We start from the raw sequence: 20,256 nt of genomic DNA on the forward strand, positions 1-20,256 counted from the left end.
TGAGATCCAGCCTGCTATGGAACAATTTTCACTCTATTCATCTTAAAAATTTTTGCTGAAATCTGATACTTTTAAAGGTGCCTCATATTAAAATAAATTGTGACAGAAGAGAGTATCATGACAGGAACAAGTAAATCATCAGTTTATAAAAATCTTGCTTGTATAATGAAATCATATGACTATTTTCCAACAAAATTACCTTTTTTATGACTTATCAAACTATTGTTGAAATACTTATTAACGTTTTTTCACTTGTTTTCCTTACCCTCTTTCTACAATTTACCTATCTTCACAGTCTGAGACCCTCAGGGCAGAAAATGACAATTTTTTTTCTGTACCTACCATGTTAGGAGTGCTACTTAACAGAAACCATTAGAGATTGAAAGCTATCTTATCTCTTTCATAACCCAACAAAAAGTATTAGCTTCTGAAAAATATTCTTACAGGTGCACTAGTTCTCCAAGATGTGGGGCTCACTGCTAGGTTAAATTTGTGTACATATATCTGACTTCCCACTCACAACTGGAAGACCTTCAAGTAGGTATACACCTGCCCCACCATGCTTGTTGCATGTTTTGAAGGCTTTTAAATTTCTTTTCAATTACAGAGTCTCATTATATTTCCTAAAAAGGCTCTTAGGAATGTTCGAATCATAGGAGGGCTTACAGAGCTCTGGAACTGAAATATGTAGACAATATCTCTGAAAACTTGTGATGGCTGCTTAAGATAATAGTATTCAAAACACTTCCTCTTCCAGGTGACAGCCTACATAAACATTCTTTATATATCTCTGAACATAAGTCTTTCAAGCAACAGTGACTTCAGGGCTGCCAAACACATTAGAACTGTCTTTCCTGTGATTGGGGACTACTGGTTCAGAAGACACTGATAAACTACAAGGTACACATTTGTTAGAGGCCAGAGGTAAAGATGTTTTTAAACAAGGCCACTCACCTAGTCTGAGCCCTGAAGAAATGTGTTCTCGTGTTTGACTGGAAATCTACCTTAGCAGCTTTGTATTACATTGTACTGCCTACTGCTCAGCTTATCAGTATTTGTGTGGAAAAGGCCTTTTTCTAGATCTGTCAGACAACTACACAGGAAGAAAGAGCACTGAATGATCAAGCCTTATTAACACACACAGAGAAAAATCCCTTCCGGTGTTTAATTCTGTTTCTCTCAGCTCTACAGTCAGAATGCATGAATAAAACCATAAAGCCTAACTTCTCTGTCCAAACCAAGCAAAATACAGACAGAAAACAGACTGTATTAAGGGTTTAAAGTCTGGTATCCATATCCAAAAAGATCTAAAATGTCCTTAAACTCTTAAAATTTATGTTTTTTCCTTCTTCCTGACCAGAATTGGGAATGCTCTTCATACTCCAGCATATTCTACCATACACTAGGTCTTCCTCTTCTGTGTGAAAAAGAATACTTTCTTGGAAGTTGTAGACAGCATGGGGATCAGGTACAGACTGACTAGAGAAGGAGGAAGTGTAAGGAACCATTAAAGGGACTATCTTTGTTAGCACCTTTACAGTGAGCACTCTCCTGCACTACACGTAATGCTGTCCTGGTCACACAGTACCTTCAATCAGATCAGAATTGTATCATCAACCCTAAGAGTTATGGTGCATTCAGGTATATGAATATGCATTTCAATTCACTTTTGTAAAATCTGTTGTAGTGGATACTTTATACCATTAACAATGGGAGGTACTCATCATGGGTCCTCAATAGCAGATCAGTAAGAATACTTCTTACCTGTGACCCCTTCTTGCTACCTGGTAGATTAATTATGAGAGTTTTCCCTCTGATTCCACACACAGGTCTGAAAAGAAAGGAAAACCCAGAGTGAAATTTCTGCATGCAGCTTTTTCCACTGTAGAAACAAGAATGGAGCCTTCAGGATGAATTCTACTATTCATCAGAATTTATAAACTTACAAAACATCTAAAAATATCCATTACCCATGTCCGCATAGAACAGCTCAATGTTGAAAAAGCATCAAATAAGGTTGATAGAGTCTAACATTTAATTGAGAGACTAACATTTAATTGATAGTATAAACACTGGCTAGATTTCTGTCCTTTTTGAGATCTGTGTGGCTTCCGTAATTCTGTTGTTTCCTTAATAGGCTCTTTGATATAGTCCTGATTCACTCACACACATGGCTCCGTTGTAATGTAATCGATGGTGTCAAAACCTATTCCTCCTGCCAGGCAGAATTACTAAGTCATGCTGGTTGCATTAATTAAACTGTGGTTTTTTTTTTATTTTAGAGATACCATGTAAGAAAAGCACAGAGGGAAGTAATTCTCAAGCAAAAATCACACATAATTATGCAATTCATATCTAATTCCTCCTGACAGTCTTCCCCCTGCCCCCACCAAAAGATGGAACTGACTATCAAAGATGGAAGATTTCATGTTATTTTTTGCCTTCAGGAATTTGTTTGGTGTTGATTCAGGGCTGAACTTGGAACATCCAACTGCTGAATGCTTTCTGTTGTTTAGAGTTTGCCTCTTCCTCCTTTTAGCTAAATGTTTTTCAAAAAAAAGTAAGTTAAAATGACTGGACTTTGCCTTGAGGTTGTAAAGAGTGCCCCTTGCTTTTCTCTACTGTTTACAAAACCAGTGATGAAAAACCCAGACCTGGGTATAAGGATAAGAAGAAAGTAAAAGGACAAAACCAAACCACTGAGATATGGAGGCTACAGTTGAGAGAAACTGTGTAACAACAATCTCTTTATCAAACAAAAACAGGAGCTGTAAGTGAAGACAGAATAGAAGAGTAAATAATTTCTTAATAGGGCATTAAAACTAATTTTGAGCCAAGGGATATGGTTTGTGGGGTAGCCAGCTTCCCTGTATTTATTCTTATGCAAATAATTCTCAGTGATTAATGTAATTTATAGGTAGCATGGCATTTTTTAGCATGGTAGCAAGCATTTTAGTGACAGCTGTCATAATGGTTACAGTTAAATAACACAGAGACCTTTTTTGTGCCACAGTACGAACTTTCGATATCACAGTCAAGACAGCTTGAAGACAACTCTCATTTTAACTGGCAGCTTGACTACTGAATGACTCCTAGCCTCTGTTTTCCTGTATTCACTTCTTCGACACTATATCATGTGTGTTAAGAAAGAGATCCAGGTAGTTGAGGAATATATATTGAATATATACTGAAATACTAGTAAAATACAAAAATAGCCTAAATTAAAGAAATATGCTCATTTACTCTTGTTGCAGTAGCCAAACTTACAGAGTACAAACTCAATCAAGCAAATCCCATTTATGGGATACAGTTTATGTCAGATTCAAAATAAAGGAAATAAATAGAAATTATTCACAAAGGAATTAAAATGAGGCGGAATTGTGTTTGGCAGATAGTTCCTTTAATAATCTTCTTAGCTTTTTTATTCTGCTTCAAATAATTTCAAACATTATAAGCTAAATGACCAGTACAGCCAACCAATAATAAAAAATGACTAAACCAGCAGCCATTCTCCTGAAAGCTACAAATTTCAGCTGCCAATGATCAAATTTAGTGACTCAAGACAGAAATGGAGCTGCCAAGAATTTCTCAAGAGAACATGCAAAATTAAGTAAAAGCACTTAAGAACTGCATGGCTTGCAAAAATTATTGTCCATGCTCCTAGCATAATGCACATAAAATGTGCATTCATTCTGGCTAATTGGAGAGATTAATTGATGACATTCCTCCAAATACAGAACAGTTGAGGGAGATGCTGTGGACCTCATGTTTTCCTCAGCCTTGTGATCCAGTGGACAGAAACTTTACAAAAAAAACCCCGAAAGCCTGAGAAAGAAGAATACAAATAGAAGCAAGGGAGTGGAAGGAAACACAGGATGTAGGAGAAAGAAAGCAATAGAAAAAAATGGATGCAGGAGGAAAGAAATACAGGTCTGATGCAGAAGCAGGGATGGAGATTGTGATCTCTGAAGAAAACTCAGGATCTCCCTGGGAAGAAACTATGCTGGTAAAAGTAGAAGGACAAGGAGACAAGGAGTGCTTTAAAAAGCTTCAATAAAGACTAGCACATCACAGGTAGTTGACAGGTAAAGATTCGGGTAAAGGGAAGAGGCAATTTTGGGACAAGGATCACTCTGGAAGCTCACAGAGAAGAAAAGGAAACACTTTTAGGAAACACATAAAAAGGTCTACTATGCTCTAAGATACTCCCTGCTGGACCCTGGGACTGAATCCCAACTATGAGAGTCTCACTGTCCCTCATTTGCCATCTGTGAATCCAGTCTACAAAATAACTCACCACTCCCTAATGCTGGCCCATAGTCAAAAAGACAGCCTGTAATTTATAACAATTTTTAGACATTCATGTGATAAAATTCAACACGATTGACCTAACATTTCCAAGCCTGCAGGTGATTTATAGAAGTGTCAGCTTAATGTTGCATAACAGAACTTCTGCTTTTGCTTTTTTGAAAAGTCAAAGGAATTACACAAAATTATCCATCAGAACTTCTTTTCAAAATGAAGTCAATGAGAGGCAAGCTTAGGACAAGTAACATTTAATGTTAACTACTCTGAAAAAATTAGGATCTCCATTTCTCAATCTGTGCACCTAAAATTAGTGTTTGTTTTTGACCTCTCAGTGTGTACCTTAGCTCTCATTGTAAAGGGGGATTACAACACTACCTCAATTTGCAGAATTTTCTACAAAAATATCTTAACAATTTCTATGTTAGAGCAAATAACAAATGCGGTAAGAAAAATCTCAAAGGAATGAGTCTGCATTCAGAGAAGATTCTGAATAAAGAGCACTAAACCTGATACAGGAGTACACATAGGACAACCAAAACAAAGAAAAGTAAATTTCCTTCTTCCACCTTAAGCATTTGCAGATAAATTCTACAAAAAAACGTAATCATCACACACGGGCGTTCACGCAGAACTGAAACCATAATGCTGTAATTTTGTAATTTTTGTGTACTTAACTTCTATGTTCTGAAAAGCGTCACAAAAATAATGGCCTTTGCATGCTGATTGCTTTTAGGCCTGATGTAAAGATTTTACCTGGAAAATTTTAAAAGGCCTAATATCATTACATGCAGTATCTCTGCAATGTTATCTGCCACCACTGTCATCAATTACTACTCGATGTGGCTGCAGGTTAAGGGGCATTTTCTTTCTATATGTACAGAAGTGTCAGGTTACAATCCAGCATTTTGGTTCCACCGCCATTACAACATTCTTGCAGACATCCTGATCACACCGCGTCCTAAATCAAACTTGGTAGTGTCACCTAAATGGCAATCCTTTTCTTGATCAGAAACAGAACAGCAAAATTAACCATTCCTCTCCTTATGGTAGCATTCTATTACCCTTTCCCTTCATGTAAACACAAACTATGATAAAAAAAAATTGTAACAGCTAAAGAAAATGAAAATAACTGCTAATTTGGACAAGATCTGAAGGTGTTAATTTGGTAATGTTGCCCTTTCAGATACATAACTGATACGAAAAGTTTTAAAATACCTGGTTGAATTAGTAAACCTCTTATCTAGATATCGTTTAAAAAAAGAAAGTATCTGGATACAAAGCTGCAGATTTGGAAGTTCCTTATTTTTTATATAATTATCTTCTTGTTATACCATCATTACGCAAGAAGAAATCAAAAACCTGTAACAGCCATTGTTTCTTATTTACCTTGAAACAGCATTCACGCACAAACTAAATTCTATGACACGTATCGATATTAGTAAGTCTGTCATATGTAAAATGAGGTAAATTAAAGGAATAAACTAAAAATCAGCTCCAGAAAGGAATACGCAATAACAAGAGATGCCACTGATGAAAAAGAAGTAACAGGCAGAGAAACAGTTACTAAGTATTTAGTAGGAAACACCAAACTCTAGGAGTTACAGTACTTATCTGAAAGCATGGGACAAATACTAAGAGATCTTTTGCTGATATTGGAATAAAAGCATTATCAAACCAATACATTTGTATTTATCAAGGTGTTTTGCTAAACAAAACATTTTAGTACTTGATGAAATTCACTTACCACCAAAATGCCACAGCTCTAGGATGAAAAGACAGCAATTTAACAGCATTCATCAACATTACAAATAACCTGGCACAGAAAATACAGGGGGATACAGTCTAATTTAATGGAGACAACAAAGGGAACTAAATTAAAGAATGCAATTAGCATTCTTGGAATGTGGCCCTTCTCTGAAGTTAAGACTTCTAGACTTGTTAACAGTGACAACCTTCAGTTATCTTCGCATTGTCATTTCGTAACAATGTGTATTTCTAAGGAAATAGTTCACCTCGCATTTTGAAGGAAATGGTCTTACCTGGAGAGCATGCCCAGAGGAGTTACATTAAGTGATCCCATCAGCATTGCCAGGGCCATCCCTGGGGCTTCTCGCTCTATTACTTCTTTAGTGGCCTGCAATCAGAGATTGAATAGCAAAGTGAGCGAAGAAGTACAAGGACAAGAAAAGTATGAAAGCAGGTAAAATTTGGGCAAGAATATCTTCTTTTTTTGTTTCTGCCACGAGATGTCATTGCTAAATTCTCAACACCGAAATACGTTAAAGAATTTTCTCTTGGTTCCGTAAAATAGGAAAGACAAGGGGTTGGGAGGAAGCATGTTAGCTCCTATAAAGACTATAAAGACTCCTATAGAAACTGTTAGAAGTCAGCACCCTATATATATAGGAAATGTTAGCCAGCATCACATAAATAACAACTCCCTCCAACAGAAAGGAAATAATGTTTGTGAATAAGCAAAGAAAAGACCAATGTAACTGCCTTCCTCATCGTTCTCGTGCATTTTCCCACTGAAATTTTCCCAGGCATGAGAAGGGTGAATCAGTCTGTGCAGAAGACAGAAAAAAAAATTTGCAAAGGGAAGCCCATGTAGCAGGCAGGCAGGAAAACAGTAAAATGGTAATGATAATGGCCAGAGGCTGAGGCCTTCCCTTTTGATCATGTCAGCAAAACAGCAGTTCCAAACAGGCTGGGGGCTTTTATTCACAAGCGGTCCGTATACAGTGGGCATTGAGAAGCCTGGAAACAGAGTCTGAAAATTCTTGTCTTTTTAGTCCCTTTTTTCACACAGGGAATCAGATAGGAAATTATTTTTCTGGGATGTGCACGGCCTTCTTAGTTCCTAACACAAATTCTCTCAAACGCACAATCTGCCCAGTTTCCAAGGCTCTACCTTTAGTTAGGATGTAACACTTCAAAAGTAGGGTACAATCCTACCTCTCTTAATTTCCCTCACAGTAGCTGTTGTTCAGTGGATCATCTTGTTTCATGTTCTGAAACAAGATTCTAAGTTATTTGGCACAACTATAATGTTAGCAATGTTCATAAAACTGTGAAATCCATTGTAAAACATCCAGCCAAACTACAATGCTTTGATGGTACAGCTATCAAAATAGAAAGAGAAAAGAGAAATATAAGGACACTCAACAACCTAAATTTTATTGGCAGTTTGATATGGCAAAAAAAAAAAAAGAAAAAGAAGAAAACTAGACAAATTATTTTGTGAGAAATATTAAAAATCACATCTTTGCATTTTTACTAGTTTAAAAGTACAAAAACTAAATCATAGAGAACTGCACACCTATGAAAAGGTTCCAGAAGTCCTATACTAGCCATACAGCTAAAACACTTATAGGAAGTAATAAATAAAACAGGAAAAAAATACCTCTGAACAGTACAGATACTCAAGGGGCCATATTCTCAAACACTGTCATTAACATTTAACATGTTTTAAAGAAGTATGCCATGTTTTAAAGGAGCATGTCATGTTTTAAAGGAGTATTACAGACACCTAGTAAACCTTCAGATCTTTAATTAACAAGCTAACTTGATACATGCTCAGTTGTGGGACTCAGGAACTTTGGTTCTTACAAAACCAAGCGATTTTAGTTCAGTAGCTGACACCACAGCCTCTTTTATTTCAAGCACAGCATGTCAGTTTTACTATATGCCATCCTCTACTCAGAAATTGAAAAGGCATATAAATACAACCCAGTGTCTGTATTTCTACACAGGGGAATGAGAAGAAGCAGGCTAGTAATGATGTAACTAAAACCTCTCTACTGAGGGAGATTGTCTAAAGATACCTGCTGATGTATTAAATTATCAATCACATTAAAAATTCTTAATGCTATTCACAGATCCATCCACGGGTTGTGAAGGAGCTGGCAAATGAAGTTGCGAAGCTGCTGGCCATCATATTTGAGAAATCATGGCAGTGAGGTGAAGTTCCCGATGACTGGAAAAAGGGAAATATAACCCCCATTTTCAAGAAGGGGAAAATGGATGACTGGGGGAATTACAGACCAGTCAGTCTCACCTCTGTCCCTGGCAAAATCTTGGAGCAGATTCTCCTGGAAGGCATGCTAAGGCACATGAAAAACAACAAGGTGCTTGGTGACAGCCAGCATGGCTTCGCTAAGGGGAAATCCTGCCTGACCAATTTGGTGGCCTTCTATGATGGGGCTACAGAACTGATGGACAGGGGTAGAGCAGCTGATGTCATCTGCCTGGATTTGTGCAAAGCATTTGATACCGTCCCACACGACATCCTTGTCTCTAAATTGGAGAGACATCAATTTGATGGATGGACCACTCGGTGGATAAAGAACTGGCTGGATGGCCACACGCAAAGAGTTGTGGTCAATGGCTCAATGCCCATTTGGAGACCAGTAACGAGTGGTGTCCCTCAGGGATCGGTGTTGGGACTGGTCTTGTTCAACATCTTTGTTGGTGACATGGACAGTGGGATTGAGTGCGCCCTCAGCAAGTTTGCCAATGACACCAAGCTGTGTGGTTCGGTTGATACCCCGGAGGGAAGGAATGCCGTCCAGAGGGACCTCGACACACTTGTGAGGTGGGCTGATGCCAGCCTCATGAAGTTTAACCATGCCAAGTGCAAGGTCCTACACCTGGGTCGGAGCAATCCCAGGCACAGCTACAGGTTGGGCAGAGAAGAGATTCAGAGCAGCCCTGCGGAGAAGGACTTGGGGGTGCTGGTCGATGAGAAAATGAACATGAGCCGGCAGTGTGCGCTTGCAGCCCAGAAAGCCAACTGTATCCTGGGCTGCATCAAAAGGAGCGTGACCAGCAGGTCGAAGGAGGTGATCCTGCCCCTCTACTCTGATCTTGTGAGACCTCACCTGGAGTATTGTGTGCAGTTCTGATGTCCTCAACATAAAAAGGACATGGAACTGTTGGAACAAGTCCAGAGGAGGGCCACAAGGATGATCAGGGGACTGGAGCGCCTCCTGTATGAAGACAGGCTGAGGAAGTTGGAGCTGTTCAGCCTGGAGAAGAGAAGGCTGTGTGGAGACCTCATAGCAGCCTTCCAGTATCTGAAGGGGGCCTATAGGGATGCTGGGGATGGACTCTTCATTAGAGACTGTAGTGACAGGACAAGGGGTAACGGGTTAAAACTTAAACAGGGGAAGTTTAGATTGGATATAAGGAAGAAATTCTTTCCTGTCAGGGTGGTGAGGCACTGGAATAGGTTGCCCAGGGAGGTTGTGAATGCTCCATCCCTGGCAGTGTTCAAGACCAGGTTGGACGAGGCCTTGGGTGATATGATTTAGTGTAAGGTGTCCCTGCCCACAGCAGGGGGGTTGGAACTAGATGATCTTAAGGTTCTTTCCAACCCTAACTATTCTATGATTCTATGACGTGATGATTTTTACAGTACAGAAGAAAAAGGCATTGCGATGGTGAAGGGACACTTTGCTGACAATGAAAAAGTTGGTGAAACATGGAATTCTCTGTGTATGCATACATAGTAAGTTTATATCTATGCCATTTATTTTCAGCTAATACCATGCTTCAAAGCTATTCAAAACCGGTTTTAAATATAAAGTACATTTTGAAATTTCTTTTTTTTGCCCTTGAGCATAATGACACTTTGAAGATATCATTAGTTAAAATTCTAAACAGGCTTCAAAGGTAGTACAAGATGCAAGACAGTTCGATAAACAACAATCCTGCAGCTCAGGGAATCCTTCAACAAAATTCCGGTCCACTTTCCAACTTCACAAGAAAAATGACCTTCACAAAATGTCACTGCTAGCAGGCAATGTGATTATTAAAAATGTATAGACTAAGCAACAAAACCTGAAAGGGCAGGAAGTCCAAACGGCAGTACAGCCCTTGACAGAAGTTTCTAAAAATAACTGTTTCAAAATGCATATGCTTACATTTATTACTGCAGGCAGACTTCTACAAACAGCAGAATGCTTCCCATTTTCCTATTTGCAGCCTGACTGGATGCATGTAAAAAAAAAAAAACAACCACCCAACAAAAACCACTGCTGGGATGTCCCCAAATAGCACGACTTAAAATGCGCAGTGTTCAGGAATGGAAATCACCATCACACTGGGAAGAACATTCTTTATTAGATATATGTATATGAATGAAATTAGCAGCGCTGCAGTGATTTGTAGATACTTCGTGTCTACATGTAACAACTCTTTTTTTCACCTAACAATGTACCAAAGTGCTGGTGGAAAATTTTCCTAATACTTCTTTCAGCTTTGAAGGAAGGGTGGAAGAAAGATATCAAAAGTAGACTTTCATCTGTATCCAGCTCAGGAATTAACTGTCTGGTACCAACATCTACCTGCATGCAAACTATTAAAGAATTAGTGACTCAGCACCTTCACATTTTACCAGAACTGTAGCAAGGCTGAATTCAGGCATTTTTTCCTTGGTAGTCTCACCATCAATCAGCTTTTGCCTGCTGCATGGGGCCATAGTGTTGGCTAAAACAAATCACAGATAAAGGCTTTTGCCTGTCTCTCTTACAAACAGTGATCACAACACTACTATATATGCAGAAGCAGGAAAAAATGATGATGAGATTTCATTCAGAGCTGTCACAGTGATGCTTTTGTCATGACTGACACTACACACTGATTTGTCAAACCTGAGGCTGATGACTATATACAAAGTAGGCAGAAAATACTGGAGTAAATTTGCATAAGATATTAAATGACTGCAAAAAGTGTCCCCAGTTTCTCCCGCCTAAGGTCAAAGTGCAAAACAGACAGACTCATACAAGATGGAGGTGGAAAAGAGGGGTTCCACAGAAGCAGAAGAACTTGAAGGTAGAGGGACAGAAATGCAGAAAGGCCACTTTGGAGGTTGTGAAAAAAAAGCTGAGGCTTGTAATTTAGGTGGGAGAAGGAAATGTGGGAACAAGGAAGCCAAAGTGGAAAGGAAGAATTGCGGAAAAAGAAGTCCAAGCAGCAGAATTGTCAAATGGTCAGGAATGAGGGTAGAGAAAGGGGTGAGTGAATAAAGTCATTGCGATGGAAATAACACTGCATGAAGTGGCTTGGACAGACAATAAATACATAATGGAAAAACTCAGGAGAAGCAAAAATTAAGGCAGGACATGATAGAAATGTCAGGCTGTGGGGGAACTAGGGAGAGACACAATGGGACCGAAATAAAATGGTAGTTTCTACTCCAGAGAGGAAAAGTAGAGACTAACAGTTTATTTCATATAATTATTCCGGACTTGATAACAATGTCTATGAGAGCAGTTCTGCTTGTGTTTCATAGCTATATGAACAAAGACAATTTATTTTAAAACACATTTTTGATTGTTTTCAATGTGCTTTTTAATTGCAGTTAGGGCATTATGTTCTCAAACCAACTGATACATTTTTAGATATCTTTGACGTAGTTGTGGTTGCTTAACAGATGGCTCACTGCCAATTGGTTTCACAGTTTTCTGATGCTTCACTGCCTTTCTATGCCTCCATATAAAGTAAGTTAGTTCAGTTCCAAACCTGTGGAAGCCCTCCCAGACAGCTTCTGGAGGATATGCTTACTCCGAGCTGATTTACTTAACATACCTAGGATTATTCTTCTTGAAATGTTCAGAAACTCCTTATCTTTTGTCTGTCAGGTATTAAGCATAGCAAAGTTTGACCTCAATAGTAAGTAACGATCTAAGACATGAACTCCTCAGCAGTTTTGGGTTGGTAATACAGCTTTATCTCTTCAACTAAAATGCAAATATGAGACAAGTCATAATAAGTTTGACTAAATTAAGATGACCGAGCCTGCTTCTGCTGAAAAAAATTAAAATCTATGACACTGCACAGCATATCATAAAACTATTTATGCAAGTTAATGGACAAATTTGCAGATAATATATATCTAGCACACTACAGAATTAGCATAACATTTTATTACCTATTTGAGTTTTTTATTGAAAGCAGAAGTCTTGGAAGGGTCTAACAAAAAAAATACCTATATACTCCTCTGCAACAGAGCTCACAGACCACACTGCACAAAGAACTATGGGGACAGATCAGTCAAATATGCAAACAAAATGCCAGTCATGTCTGTCAAACAGTTGAGTTAGAAGTGTATACTTTAGTTAACAAAAATTTAATCTCTCGGCTTGGAGATGAGATACCTCCTTCAAGGTTATTCAGTATACCTCTGCTGGAGATGATGTGTGCCTGCAATTTCTGTTCACAAGTCACCTGTGTCAGCTTATTGTCTACATCCCTACTCTTTTGCAGGGGAGAAAACAGAGATAACATGGAGCTAGACTGATCAGAGGTTCTCACCTAATATCACTTATCCATTTCTTCTCTTAGTACAAGAGATAATACAGCTTGCAGCAGTTGGTTTCTTTCAGTACACTGAAAAGTTCTTTGGATAAGGGTAAATTTTCAGTCACTTGTACCATGTGATGATATTCTGCATCTTCTTTATCGACTGAAGGCTTGACAGGAACTGTGATCCCTGACACTCTCCAAAATAAAATTTATTTTGCTAATTGCTCAGTTAATTTGTCAAAAGGGTAAAACCTATCACATATGCTATTGGTGCAAAGCAACCAAAGTCAAGCAGGTTAGTAAATTTGTCATCAGGTAATAACTGTAACAATACAGTGGCCCTAACACATCACTGAGATGCTGCAGCTAGAGGTACACCATGCAATTGCTGTCCTTTCACATGTATGTAATTACAATTATCATTGACTTCTCATTGTCAAATTAGCTGTAATGGATTCATGCAAGTCAAGAATAGCCTACATACAGAGAGCAATGAATAGCTGCTTCTGGACAGGGCGGATCCCAGAAGTAGAGGTGTTTACTGTCATTCTAGGGCTTTTGACAGATTCACATCCACACCAATGAACTGGCCACATGCACCTTAAAAGTAAGAACCTGACAGTCATAATTTCCTCAACAGTGAGTTATCAATGAATGCTAATGATGGGGGTCTGTAAACCTATCAACTGTTATGGTCCCAGAGTAGTGGGGAATAACTGACATAAGGCTAAATTAAGCCCCAATCACTAAGTTTGGGCTCACAGGACAGACTGGTGGTGGGTAGGCAGACATCAGGCCGATGTTGGCCCAATGCATGTGTTTGTTTCTCCTCATGAAGTGACCATCTAGGCTTCTGTCAATTTTCCTGTACAGTAAGAAACTCAACCTGAGACTGGTTAGTCTCCATTTTGATACTCCTGTTGGGTCTTTTTGATGTTAAATGCAGCTCTGTGTGTCAGACATACACAGAAACATATTGAGAGCTCTCCCAGGCTTTGATAGGATTACTTTACATAAAACAAAACATGTCTAAATGTATTAGGGTGGCTTATTCTATCATCTTTCCTTCTTCTCAATGGTGAGCTTGGTATACATGCAGCACAAGGATGCTGATTTGAAATTTGCTTGCACTCTCAAAATACTTTCAGCAACTGTGCTGCCATGAAGATCCTAAACATCACAGAATGACACAGAATTTATGTGGCTGAGTAATAAAAGTGTCACAGTAATAACTGCTGTTAGATTAGATTAAGTACAGACTCCGTTTTCTCTGTTTCTCCTCACATCCGCAATTCCCTTTGCCTGCAACTTGTGCCCTCACTGAGATCCATCATAACATTTACTGTAATGATGCCTATGTCATGAGGCTCAAGATAACAGGAGATAATTCAATGTCATTCTTATTTATAAACTGTTATCAGCAAACGATTTTATCAGTTTAACTCCACTATGTACATGACCATAAAAACCAACTCGCTGGTAGAGGTACCTCTGACAGTACTTGATGACTTAGGCATGACCAAGTCATGAATATATTTAATTTTTAGTACTTGGATTCCAGTGATAGTTAATTTTGTAAAAAAAAAAAATTACCTAAGTATACATAAAAAATTTAGTATTTACGGTAACTTTCCTTAAAAGACCTTGTTTTCTTCAACTGAAATCAAGCTGATCAAAAGATTTACTTCACAACATTGTTTCCTTCTTACTTAGAGCTTGCAAAACATTTTGGGGAAGATGCATCTAAAAATTTGGATTAATATACTGGAGAAAGCAACACTGTGGAATATGTAACTTGTTCCTGCATCTCAGTAGGTTTGTACCAAAGTTTTGAGCTAAACCTGACTGTATTCGATTTACACAAATTTCACAGATCAGTTATTTGTCTACCCCATTTGGTAATAGAAATGGTAATGAAATTGGTGGATATAGTGGATATTGGCAACCAACCACGTGCATCTTCAAAATGCCACTTCGAATAGTTATGTAAAGTGATAACAATAACCTTTTTTTTTAAAATCCAGATTACTAAACAATTTTTTTAGATAGTAAATGTCTATAAATTACTTATGGCATAGAATCTGATCTTGATTTTATGATACTGCCCACCCCACCACATTGTTATAAAACCTAAAAGCTATAGCACAGTCAATTTCAGAAGCAGTTAACCAAAGGAAACATCAAATGCTTTTCTGCACTATGGGGAAAGCATTTAGGCTCCATGAAGATGTATACAGCCCACCAGATGCAGTATGTTACAGCTGTATAATTTTGTGTGTTAAGCCAGTGACAAAAGGCAGAATATTTGCAAAGGTGTAGAGGTTAGGCAGATTATTGTTAAAATAACAGCTGAAAACAAGCCACTGAACTTGCTTACAAGGAGAGCCAGGTGCCTACTTCCTTTTTCAGCCCTCTTTTTCATGTGCAAACTGTGCTTCCCACTTCAACTTCACTTCACGTACAAATGAATCCTTTGCTGCTCAGTAGAAGTAGTACAGCTGAGGATTTGCTGTTAAAGGTAGTGACACCATTCTGCTACTACAAAGCATTCTTAATATTTCATTTGCAAATCGTTAAGATTTCCCTCAGTTACTTCAAACTGCTTTATATTTAATATAAAATGTAAAAATCTATTCAATCCGTTACAACTTTCACAAAATTCTTTAAAAATTGAAGTAGAAAAAAATCTGAGAAGTGAAAAAATTTGTTGTTTACAAATTGCAGAATTGTACAGCAGAGAGAAATGATTATAAATACCTACTGTATTTCAATAAGACTATCAGTAAGAATGCTATAGTTAATGCAACTGACAATGTAATGAGCTTTAGCTAACAGTATAACAACTAGGGAGCACTGTCTCACCAAAAAAATGCCATGTGCAGTGCTTCTAGTTATGTGTACTACCTTGTAGACTAGGTATCTATACCAAAGATATATTTCCCTTTCGTTTTACTTGGAATTTCACATCTCTAAATAAATAATTTTGCAATACTTTAGCTTCGACACATTTGTTACTGAGATTGAGATGTGGAAATACTTCATTTTGAGAATGTTGTCTGTTGTTTCCTGTCATCTACTACCTTCAATCAAGGACAAATATTGCATATGAAATATTTGTACTTCAGAAACTCCAGTCAGTTTCTGTACAGTAGCTCCTCCAAACAATTTCAATCTCCAATCATAAATGCTGAAGATTAAAACCAAAACAATTTCCTAAAATACACATTCTACACAACAAAGGATGGACTGCTGAGTGAGTTTTTCCAGAATACACCATGGCATTACAAAAATTACAAAACATACCTTAAGATTCCCTGACACAGTATCTTTACTCCCCAAGCAAATGATAAAGCACCTCTAATAACAACAGCTTTAAAACACTTTCACCTAAAAACTGATAGAAAGGATTCTTTTGTGAGATCCTGTGATGCAATTCGTGTGTTCAGAGTCTCAAAAGCTGCAATTTAGGCACATGCAAATGATGTGTTCATTGAAACTGAAAAACTGAACAGATTTTGAAAGTCAAAGGGACCAACTGTGTATTCTGTCAAATGGTTTCCTACACGGGGTTATTTAACTCCTGGCACAAATCACACTTTTTCTCCAAGATTCTCACAGAAACAACTGGATGAAAAAGTTTCTTACAGAGATGGTGGAAAGTACTTTGCTGAGACTGCTGCAGCACACAGTACTGGAATGAAAAACAGCAAAACTCCTAATCTATATTGAATAAGGAATATTAAACATACCACATTTACCTTTTCCTCTGGAATTTTATTTTACTATTTAATTAATGGTTCACAATACTTAATAGTTATCAATATAACAAAATCCAGTATATTTCTCCTTTATTTCACTGTTCCTAAGCTCTTTTCTATACACATTTCTGAACTCAAAACACCAGTTTCTTCCAGTTTTAGAAGATATTACAGCATCTTCCATGCACTATGCACTAGAAGTGCACTTCCATGCACTTATTGACACTACTCAGCTGTGAGAGAGTAATGCTTTCAGATTAAGAAAATTTACCATTGTATAGACAAATTCTGTTGGTTTACTTCCTAACTGTTCAACTCCTAACTTTGAAACCCTAAAGTTCTTACAATGTAATGTTCTTTTCATTAACAAAGATTAGCAACATAGGTATATAAGCACCTCCCTTCACATACACTTCTGCTGTGCTTGAAGCAGCTGACTATGTTGTGCTGAAAAATATTTTTGCCTTTTCATAAAATTCAATGTGTCCAAACTTTTTCAGCAGACTGATTTTTGTACTAGCACCATGTAAGTGGATCACTGAGAAAAGTGGTAACTTTTAACAACTGTTAAGGCAGAAGAGATTCTTAGATAGGCATAGGGAAGAAGTTAGCTCTGACTCTATGTACTTAAAATATACACAGGACTGGGCTCTTGCATACTAAGAGCACATGCTAAGCATGCTCACTATCACAGAAGTGTGTTCACACTCAGAGAACTGCAACTGCAAACATCACACCTCTAAGCAGATTAACAAGTAAAGAATTTATACAGCAATATTTCTATATAATGTATATGGACGATGGAAGACAATAATTCAGAATAACATAAAAATCATACACACCTAGGGTTACCTGCCTAGGGTTACCTGCCCAATAATATGTGCCCGATTAAAGAACTTAGATTTAAAAATTCTCTTTTTAAAAAATGTAAAAAGGAAAAGAAACAAAGACACAAAATATTTCTGGGGAAAATATTAAGCTGTCATAACAACGTGAAATCTGTTAATTGAGAAAATCCCAGAAGTTCCAGCTAAGTCAATAAATATGTCTTTTTTAATGCTTAAAAAAGTCAAAAGAAAAATTCTGCTACAGGATCCCTCTTGCCTGCAAAGAGTGATGATGAGTTTAGAGCAGCTCCTTATAAAGATGCTGCAGGGAACAAAATCCTTGGGAGACAAAGACATCTAAAAGAACTTTGAGTCCTTCCGTGTTCTTCTCATTCCAGGAACCACCAATGCTGAACAGTAGAAATCAGTAATACTTGAATGAGTAGTAGAAGAGTTTGAGAGAGACTGTAGCTTTAGGCCTTGCTGGTCAAGGATTAATTCTGTATACTGCTGAATACATAAACAACTACTTTGTTTTAAAGGAAGAACTGGTCATCTCATGGAAAGAAGTGGCAATAATGCAATCATTTCTCCCTCTTGAAAAAGGGACTGTATCCTGAAAAATAAAAATAAAAAAGAAATTGTGCAATGTGTAGGTTTCATTCAGCTTTGAAACCTGCCAAATCTGCCATTTGAGTGATGTATGCGATTGCAACACCACACAAAACAAAGCTTATTTCATAAATACTACAGTCCAAGTGCAAAAAAAGATTAAAAGAAAAAGCCTAATTCAGGTGTACAATTATTTCCCAAAAATAAATAGCAAGGATGGAAAAGATTATTTATTGTTTCTATGATGTACCGTGAGAGCCATAAATGACTAATCAAACAAAAGTGTAGGTATGGTCTGAGATAAAACTTCCAAACCATGACATCTATATGACTTCATCAAACTCCCAAGTGAAGTGAAAGAGACTCCAGGAAATTCAAAATCTAAAAACTGGCTGGGCAGCACAATAGAAAAAAGAGTACTGGGGGAACAAGTCTGTAACAGTTATTGAAGGATGGATAACTGGGTCTTTTTTTCACGTATAAATTCAGTGAATATATCAGTTTAATTTACTAAGGAAGTTCACTAACTTTAAACTGCGGATATTACCTTCACAAGGAATCAGTTAAAACTGCATTATAACCAAGTAAACAGCTTTTCCTAGCCTGTACTCTGAAGGATGTTTCCAGAAAAGGGAACCCAGAAGATGGGGTATTTAAATCTTCCCAAATATATTCATCAGAACAAAATAAAAAAGCATGGGTTACTAATTGCAATGCTCAGAAGTAATCAATGTAAAAATAGTGTCATCTTGCTTCTTACACCTGCTTTGCGTATCTATCTCCTCATTCTTCTAACAAAAAGCTATTCAACCACTGAGTAAAGAGGTAACAGTAGACACACATTAGAACTTACTCCGTATCAACATACTCTCAGTAAATTGTTATATGATTTGTGACAGCAAAAGCCCTCATCATTGATGACAATGCATGAACCAAAAGGCATATGTGCTCTTCAGCACATATATCATGTGAGGCATTCTTGTCTAAAATTAAGTAATTTTTTCAAACTGGATCCAGAAGCTACATACAGACATAACAAAATTAGAATTCCAAGTTGATAGGAGTCACCGTCAGACACATTATTCTTAAAAGAATGGAAAACTTCAACTGAAACCGAAAGCAGTGATTAAGTAGGTCAGGGCAGTGGAACAACTTCTGGAAATCCCAAGGATAGCAAAATAATTATGTATTTGTCTTCCTTTTTGATAGCAAAAGACCTGAATTAGTTAGAAATTTCTTTCCTTTTCAGAAACAACTGAAGCAATTAGCATCTTAACTGCTACAATGCTGACTGTCATCAGAAAAGACACCTTTAGAAAACACAGAAGAATAAAGAAAGCAAGCTGTAAAAATTTTAATGGAACTTAAATACTGCATTGAAGTGAGGATATATGAAAAACACTCTTCTGACAAATAATTTGTAGGATTTAGACATAGTAGTTCAGGAAATTATGAGAAATGTAAAAAAATTGTTTTTTTTTTTTTTTAGAGATAATAAGGAAGAAAAAGAGTCTATCAAGAGGAAATAAAACTAAGATAAAATTAGGCTGATAACTGGAAATTTAGTTATCCTGGAAAGAGAAACTCTATATGCTGGAAAGACTTGTAACTCTTCATGATGTTTCCAGAAGCTAATTTTTTTGGTGAAAAGTGCACAGGATAGACTAAATGATACCTTAACAATAACAAAATCAGCCAAACAAAACCATTTTAAAAAACAACAAAATAATGTTGTATTTCACTGTTCCTGGGATTTGATAGACATGATGTTATTCCCAGGGTTAGTATGCAATTTTTTTGTGTTTCTTTAACCAAATTGACTCATTTATAAGACAAAACCCACAATGTATTCTTCCAACTTAACATGATTATATTTTTGTAAACTGATCAAAATATGTTGAATATAACTTGACCACTGCAGCTGGAAAACTGATTTTCCTGGATATTTTACAGTGAAGCTGTTTGAGACAGCACTGTATCAAACAGTATCAGTTTTCCAGTACATATAATTTTCAATCAAGAAAAAGCATTGTATTTATTTCCTCCAGTTTCTGATTCTGTTCCGCATTGAAAATGTATATAACCTGAATACAATTTGAAAAGAAGCCATTTTTTTGAGGTAATACTGATTAAAAAAAAAACCCAAACAACTATATTAGATGTAACTAAAATGATATACAGAAAACTGACTTATGGTCCTTGGGATAAGAAGTAAGTTCTAGCAGCGTCTTGCAGCCCTGCAGTGCTGGAGTGAATATTCCTCTTCCCTTCCAGCATTTGAAGCCACTTCTCAAACAACAGCCTAGGGAAGCAGCAAAGTAACACTGGGAGAAAGAGAATTGCTACTGAGATCTGTTCTTGTTACCAGACCCTTCAACAGTGTGAAGCTGGTAGGAAGTGAGAGACTGCCAGCCTTCTGTCTTTAAAAGTTCGCGAAGTTGTGA

The 20,256-nt window shown here is 37.3% G+C and overlaps 1 protein-coding gene across 23 annotated transcripts in view; it reads right to left on the reverse strand.

Moving 5' to 3' along the window:
• GPHN (gephyrin) overlaps positions 1-20,256 on the reverse strand; it is a 304,092-nt gene that overhangs the window by 104,786 nt on the left and 179,050 nt on the right. For all 23 annotated transcript variants that reach the window (XM_061463321.1, XM_061463333.1, XM_061463331.1 and 20 more), the window contains 2 exons: positions 6,348-6,442; positions 1,765-1,831 (listed from right to left, as the gene is read on the reverse strand). In XM_061463321.1, coding sequence (XP_061319305.1) covers positions 1,765-1,831; positions 6,348-6,442 — 162 coding nt within the window. The remainder of the gene's footprint in view (positions 1-1,764; positions 1,832-6,347; positions 6,443-20,256) is intronic.

The sequence above is a fragment of the Pezoporus flaviventris genome, unplaced genomic scaffold, assembly GCF_033815535.1.
Source record: "Pezoporus flaviventris isolate CSIRO_AGI_PZ_B2104156 unplaced genomic scaffold, CSIRO_AGI_Pfla_v1 ptg000036l, whole genome shotgun sequence".
In the NCBI taxonomy this organism is placed as follows: Eukaryota; Metazoa; Chordata; class Aves; order Psittaciformes; family Psittacidae; genus Pezoporus; species Pezoporus flaviventris.